General features: G+C 38.7%; 1 protein-coding gene across 1 annotated transcript; it reads left to right on the top strand.

Annotated features, from left to right (window-relative positions):
- The first annotated feature begins 296 nt into the window (after nt 1–296).
- GJD4 (gap junction protein delta 4) lies at nt 297–6892 on the top strand. The gene is made up of 2 exons (XM_040593835.1): nt 297–452; nt 3540–6892. Exons 1-2 carry the CDS (start codon nt 389–391, stop codon nt 4718–4720), a joined length of 1245 nt encoding a protein of 414 aa, XP_040449769.1. The 5' UTR covers nt 297–388; the 3' UTR covers nt 4721–6892.
- The last annotated feature ends 527 nt before the right edge of the window (nt 6893–7419 follow it).

Raw genomic sequence — 7419 nt, forward strand, 5'->3', positions numbered from 1 at the left:
GTAAGAATAGTCTACAATGGCAGAGATCACTCCTGTTGTTGTTTGTCTACTTGAAGTTGTCTGGAACAGAGGATCCCCACAAGAGGTAGGAGCAATCAGATTTGAGAAGCTAGAGCTTTTGCAAGACAAACTGTTAAAGCCTTAAGGAGATTTGTTCCAACATCCAAAACTAAAGTCCTGTTGAAATCATCAAAATAATCCTACATCCATACATTGTTGTGGCCAGGTTTCTCATTTCCATGCTTGACCCTTACCAAAAATTCCTTCTCCCCCCACCCCCCACCCTCACCCCCCCTTTTTTTTCTTCCCTGTCTAGGTCTGATCTCCTTTGGAAATGCCAAACTCATTAGGACATCAGGAGCTGGAAGTGTTCTGAGCCAGTTCAAACATGGAGCGCTGGGACTCACTGGGATTTTTGATTGTCACGCTGAACTATAATGTGACTATTGTTGGTAAGTGCTTTAAAACAGCTCTCTTCTTTCTTTTGCTGCTCCATATCCTAAAGCCACCCAAGTGTCCTACTGATAATCAACTTTAATTTCTAGCTATGCCTCTGTGATCCTTACAATAAGAAGTTGTTTTCTAGATAAGTGGCATGAGTGGTTAATTATTGCTTTTCTTGTTAAACAGTTTCCTACACCTTCTCTGATATATGTTTTCTGAACTTCATGTAAAATATTCTGGCAAGGTTTTCAAATTTGTTTTTTCTCAGTGCCTGAGCTTCCATTCAGCTCTAATGGCTGTCGTAGGGGTCCCGTTGAAAACACACAGAAGTAGCGCTTTATTTATACCACATTAAGTGAATGGTAGAATGCATGCAATAGCTTTAGTGATTAATTTAAAAGTTTGAGGAAGGGGGGAAAAAACCCTCTTTTTTATATGAAGAAGTTTGTGGTTTATTCTTGTTGAAGTTAATTACCATTGCTTTTCATTTTCTATTATTAACAAGCAAAGTTTACATGCATTTAAAGACAAACAGACGAAATACAATAAGACGTTGTTCCTTTTTCGTGGGCTACTTTGAGCAAAGTGTGAGTCAGAGGAGAACTTCCAAGGGCCTTTCAAATCCCCTTTACCTCCAGTTTGCTGTAGCTGGTGCTGCACATCACAGGGACTATCCAACTAAGCCGCAGGGGGGTCAGTGAAGGGGCTTGTTCTACTATGTTTAATCAAGATTGAGTCATTGGGGAAGGTGATGCGTGGAGGGGTTATCTTTAAAATGTATGTCATACTAAACTACTTCCTAAGGAGCCATTGATTTTTCTTAAGCAGCACTCCCCATTGTACATGTTCTAATTAAAAATTGATAGTGAAATAGCATGTAGTATTTTGAGCTTAATTAACTAATGTGGTTGAAACACTTTGAGGTCCTCACAGGGGAAAAAATGCTACCTAAGGATGAAACATCGCTTGCTAAAGATGACTGACTCTGTACAGCTGGTGCTTTCTTTTGACCCACACTGTGTCAAAAAGACACTAACAGTACAGCCTGTCACCCGAGATGCAGGAAGCTGAAAACAAAGCAAAACTACTGCTAAAGTTCGGGTGACTGAAGATGAAATGCAAAAGCCTCTGTTTATTTATGGTTAGATAATATATTCTTTTGTCAGGAGCAGCAGGTTTGTCTGATGATCTCTCATATACCTTATGTCTCCTTAACCTTTTTTCCATGCTGAAGTTTTTCCACTTCAGAGTGCAGTTTTACTGTTGTAGCCCACAATCAGTCTACTAGCCACAAATGGTTTATGTGGGGCATTCAAACTGCATGTTCAGTACAATAATAGGTATCACTCAATGTTGTAGTAATATTTGAATTTTTAACTCACACCAACTCCAGGGAAACAGTTTTATGGGAAATAGAAAAGAATGTTTTTCAAGACAATACCTGTAAATAATCATGTCTTTTTAAAAACTCAAGCATGGTTTTTTTTCTATAAAACCCTTTAGAATGTGCTGTTTCCCAGACTACATTTAAAACCTTGTGTGTATGTGAGATCACAATCACTATTAATGATGAGGTTTTCGGTGCATTTCTCAGCCAGTAACTCCATGTAACATGCTTCTTTTTAGTCACTGAGTCTTGCTGTTTGTTTGTGGTTACAACTGGTTTCATAACCATTCCTGAAAGCACATAATTCTTTTCTGGGTTTTTTGTGGGGTTTTGTGTTTTGGTTTTGGTTTTTTTTTTTCCTTTTTGTTCCTAAGTGGGTTTTTTTTTCTGTTTTCTTGGCATATTTTAAAAATATGTGAAATTAAAGTAGGGGATTATTAAATTAAATTATTACTTTTTCAAAAAACATATAGGGAACTAGTGACAGGACTCAAAAGGAAACTTGAGAAATTCACATGCTGAACTTAACTTCAGGTGTTGAATTTTTCCATGTGTTTGTACAGATATTTGTATGTCAATATTTTTAATATTTGTCAATATAACAGTATATCTTTAGACTTTCCTGTCCTGCCCAGGAAAAGGATTTCTTTTTTATTTTCTTCTTTTGATTTTTTTTAATAAATAATTTTGTCAGTAATACAAAAATAAAAACTTGTAATAAAATCCTACTCCATCCAAAAGTCTTCCAAGAAACTGTCAGGAACAATAGTCTCATTCAAAAGATATACATAAGGTACCAGTGCCTGATCTTTCACTGGTGTTGATGTAATAAAATAAGGATAAGGCCCGATCTTTCCAACCAAAGTGGATTAGAGCAAGCCCTACCTAAAGAAACCATGTGAAAGAATTCAGGGGAAGACTAAGTAAGAAGTGCATGAAAATGCCAAACTTCTAAAGCTTCACTTGGTGTTGGTATCAAGACAGAAGGGAGCTTTTGGTCTGAATAGAGAGAGAAGCTGTGCACCAAGGTGAAGAAAGATTGAAAGACATGATCAAGATGGGGCAACCAAAGAAGTAGCAGAGAGAAATGCCTGGGATACACATGTGCACACACAAATGTACATTTGTAGAACATTTTGCATGTTTCCTAGTAGCACCTCTCAACTAGCTCACTAGTGAATACTACTCCAGGCACAACAGAGAGATTTTGTTGGCTATAATAAACTTCACATACAATTTAATTGGCCAAGACCAAGAAGAAATGCTATGTCATGAAAAAATCTTTTGTACCTAGAACAGTTTCATATTGTATTAGCTGATCTATAGTATTGAAAAATTGACAAAATTCTGGTACAGAGGTATGACATCAACAGAAAGGAAGAACTGTAAGTAAAATAGAGTTATTATTTTGAATTCTTTATCAGATCTGGACATGTTCAGAGTGGTTTTGTTAGGCTGAGGTTTTAGTTGGCATGGCCCATTGTATGCCAAACTCCTATGCTGTCGAGTCTAGATGGTTATGGAATGTGTCAGCTAACATATTTTCAGTCCCAGTCAAAACAAAGCCAAAGACAAGATTTTAGAGAGGAGATTAATTACAGAGGTTATTTCTTCAAATGCCTTGTATATAGAAAGCGCATCACTACAGTGCCTACCTTCCTTTCTTTCTCAGTGCTGACTCTTTTTCTCACCTTTTCCTCTCTTCTAGGAAAGATCTGGCTAATGTTAATAATTCTGCTGCGAATGGCAGTGGTAGTGTTAGCAGGCTACCCACTCTACCAAGATGAGCAGGAGCGCTTCATCTGCAACACCCTGCAACCAGGATGCTCCAACGTTTGCTATGACTTGTTCTCTCCTGTATCTCACTTTAGATTCTGGCTCATTCAGACTGTGTCCATCCTGCTACCTTATGCTGCATTCAGCATTTATGTTTTGCACAAGGTAGCTATGTACATTGTAAGAATGCACTGTTTGGTACATGGATGCAAAGGGAATAAGGGTTTATCAAGCCCCAAAGACCTGAAGGAGCTCTGTAGAAGTACCCTTGTCAGTAGATTAGATTGTGGTGCAGACAACCTAAGTGTCCTTAATTTTTCTGGGGCGTATACTATTCATCTCTTTATTAGGACGCTACTTGAGGCTGCCTTTGCAGCTGTGCAGTATTTTCTTTTTGGATTTTTTGTTCCTGAGCGCTTTTCCTGCTACCACTCACCTTGTACAAGCACAGTTGATTGTTACATCTCCCGGCCCACCGAGAAATCCATCATGATGATTTTCATCTGGGGAGTCAGCAGTCTATCCTTTCTGCTTAGCCTAGCTGATCTTGTCTGTGCTCTCCGGAGAAGGACAGAAAGAAACCAAAAGAACAAGCTGCTGGCAAACCTCCATGTAGAGAATGAATGCATTTTAAATCTTCCCCCTGTACAGCATGGTAGTTCTTCACCTCAAAATCAAGACCGTCCAGTATCAAATAGCAGCCAGACCAGTGATGGCTCCTGCTCCCTTCTCTCTGAGGAGGAAGGAGAGGTGGCTGTTCTTCATCCTGAAGTGGTCTCTCAGCAAACTGCCAGCACTAACCTCAACAGCAATAGCAACAAGCCCTGTATAGCAGGAGATCTTGCTGCTAAGCAAGATAGCACTGAAGAACCTTCCCGTACTGGTGACCATCAAGGAGCTACATGCGGGCAAGTCAGACCCAGTCTTCAGCAAGACTTCATTAAAGATACTGCCCTGAGACCTCAGATCAAGTCTCACCTTAGAGGTTCTTCCTCTGTAGTTCAGAGCAAGCTTTTAGGATACTACCCTTCAGCTGAGCTAAAAACCCTTGATGCACAATCAAATTATAGCAGTACTAGTTGCTTGAGGTCAAAAAAGTCAGAATGGGTATAGAGCCCTGAGTGAACACTACCCTATGACCCTGGCAGAACAAATCATTTCATCACTGAGGAGGTTTCATGTAGCTCCAGCTGGATCCCTCAGTTGTGGTTATACTGCAAGGACACTCTACTATGCTGTGTTCCCCCATGGACAAGGAAGTGCAAACCATGGATAAGAGTTTGAAAGATATTATATATTATGTTTTTCTGAGTGCAAGTGACTTAAAAAAGCTGTGGACTGTCACTGAGGTGACTGACCTGGTTTTCCAGGAGTATGTGTGAACATTTGTTTACCCTAACCTAGTTTTATTCAGAGGGTCGCAAGAACTGCTATTTGTAGATACTGCTTACCTACGTAGCACCTACAATGCTGTTTAGACACAGCACAGATCTAGTCTTGCTCTTAGTCTGCCATGTAGCAAGTTTCTGTAATGACTTAATGTCTGGCTCTTCTGTGCAGAACATCAAGGCACAACAGCTTTCACATTCTTCCTTTTCTCTCCTATGGGTGCAGAAGTCTTTAAGACAGTTTGGCTCATAACATCTGTGTATCATTTCTCATATATGCAAGGTAAAGACTACTACTTAATCATCTCTCATCTTCTGCGTCCCCTCAGAAATTATGTAGCTTAATAGATGGATGCAATAGAGCTGCTCTTTGTGTCGGGAAGCAGAATTTACTTCTGCCACCAAAGTACTTTGGGATCCTGAGGTATGCTACAGAGGTTTTTAATTACTACCATCTAAGTAAAATGTTCCTCTCTATTAGCTGTGTTTGTTTCTTTTATCATACATGCTTGTTGTATGATTTGTCATTTCCAGGGTAGGAAATTAAATTTTAAACTTATCACAGGCAGAAAAAAACATTAAATATTTAAACCTCTCATCCTCCAAAGCCTCTTTAACGGGGCCTGGGCTGATTACACATACCATGACAAAACATTGCAACAATGAAACCTTTCATGATTCATTGCGTCTTCTCAGCTGTGAGAAGGAATGCAAGGAACAAATGTGGATTCAGTCTATCGCATACATCCCCCAGCGTGAGATATAAATAGGGTAGGATAAATAATAAATGTGTTATGGCTGGATACAGTTTGCTTTTTTGTGCCTCTAGTTAGGCATCTTATAATGACTGAGTAGTCTCATTCCAAATCAGAAAGATCCTGTTTGTGTTTGAAATGGGAAGTGAAATTAATTAACTTCTTTATTCTATTTGCAGTTTCTTGTTGTGAGATTGTGGCCTTTGGTTTGTGTCCCTCAGCTGCAAACTTTGCTGCTTTTAGGACTTGTGGACCCTTTGACTCATAATTCAGGGTCAGTGTAATAAACACTTAATGTGTTTATAAAAACTGTATATTAAAAGAACAGGATTTGTACAGGCTTTTCACTGGGGAGTGAATAGAAACTTCTGGCATCAACAACCTGCTCCTAAGGGAATGTCTCTGAGTCTCTTCTAACAATTATATCCAAGTCACATTCATTAATTACAAACACATGGTTTTACAAACTGGGTGGATCTACTAGGAGGAGAAGATGAAAGGAAGATGTGCAAATGTGTTTGAACTATTCTGGGTTTCCACAGTGATCATTGGTAGGGGCATCCACAGTGGGGAGGAGAAAATGGAAAAGAAGATCTGTTTGAAAGAACAAAAAGGATCACCTCTAATTTGTCCTTATATTCAATATCACTGAACGTTAAGGTACTGTGAAGATATCTGGATGTCCTAGAAAGAGTGAGTGAAAGAAGTAATAGACGTGGAGCAAGGAAGCAGCATGATTTTCTGCTGTTTAAGCAAAGATTTAATCTTTTAAATTTGTGAATTGGTTTTGTAAGTCCTTCCAGAACATGTTTCATGCTCAGGAAAATGTTACAATGTTATGTTTGCCAGTGCATCTTTCTATCTTTTCTTAACCCATCTACTTCAGAAAAGCATCTTGGAAGAAGGGTTGAAAACACCATACTCCTAATACTGCCCTCAGGGAGCTTTGTCATGCCTTCAGACAAGTCTGCCATAGCTGCAGGTACCACTTGCACTCTGAGGTGGGTTTATGGAATGATACATAGGATACATATACTGCTCATCTAGTGTCGTGTGGTACTGAACATGAGACTATACAGAAAGGAATTGAGCTCCCTGGCAACAAGAGTTGGAACTGAGTAGGAAATCTGTGATAAAATAGCTTTCACATGGGAAATAAAATTTATGTTGGAAAATTATAAATTGCCTAAAAAAATGTTTTTTCTTAGTATCTTCAACTACATCATAGGACTTCTTTTGATAAACAGGTGTCTGTTGGGCTGCTGGTGACCTGGAATTTCCATGCTTTCCATGCAGCAAAATCAAGTATCACTGGGAGTTTCTGCAGTATCAGCATGATTTAAAGAAAAAAAAAATATCCATTTTTTTACCCCTAAATAAGACAGATTTTTAAAAAAACTTTCTTCGAAACATAATTTTTTGATTTATTTATTTTAGCTTGAAATATGAGGTTTTTTAATACCAAAATACAAACCAAAGCCCAAGTTTCAATCAGTTATAAACACTTTATTCTCTTTCCTCACAGTCTAGGTTGGGTCACTTTGATTTACTCTCATCAGCATAATGGAAAGCCGTGACTCTCTCTTCTCCTCTGAAATACACTGTAGACAGGTGTCTAGGGAATGCATAATTTCCAATTAGCAGCAGTTGTTCTCCATGCATCTCTCAA

This window comes from Falco naumanni, chromosome 4 (genome assembly GCF_017639655.2).
Source record: "Falco naumanni isolate bFalNau1 chromosome 4, bFalNau1.pat, whole genome shotgun sequence".
NCBI classification, from domain to species: domain Eukaryota; kingdom Metazoa; phylum Chordata; class Aves; order Falconiformes; family Falconidae; genus Falco; species Falco naumanni.

What these genes read in the sequence shown, in the direction of transcription:
- GJD4 (XM_040593835.1), top strand. Translation starts at nt 389, where the DNA reads ATGGAGCGCTGGGACTCACTGGGATTTTTGATTGTCACGCTGAACTAT. An exon ending in CTATAATGTGACTATTGTTG is followed by an intron (nt 453 to 3,539) that starts GTAAGTGCTTTA and finishes CCTCTCTTCTAG; the next exon opens with GAAAGATCTGGCTAATGTTA.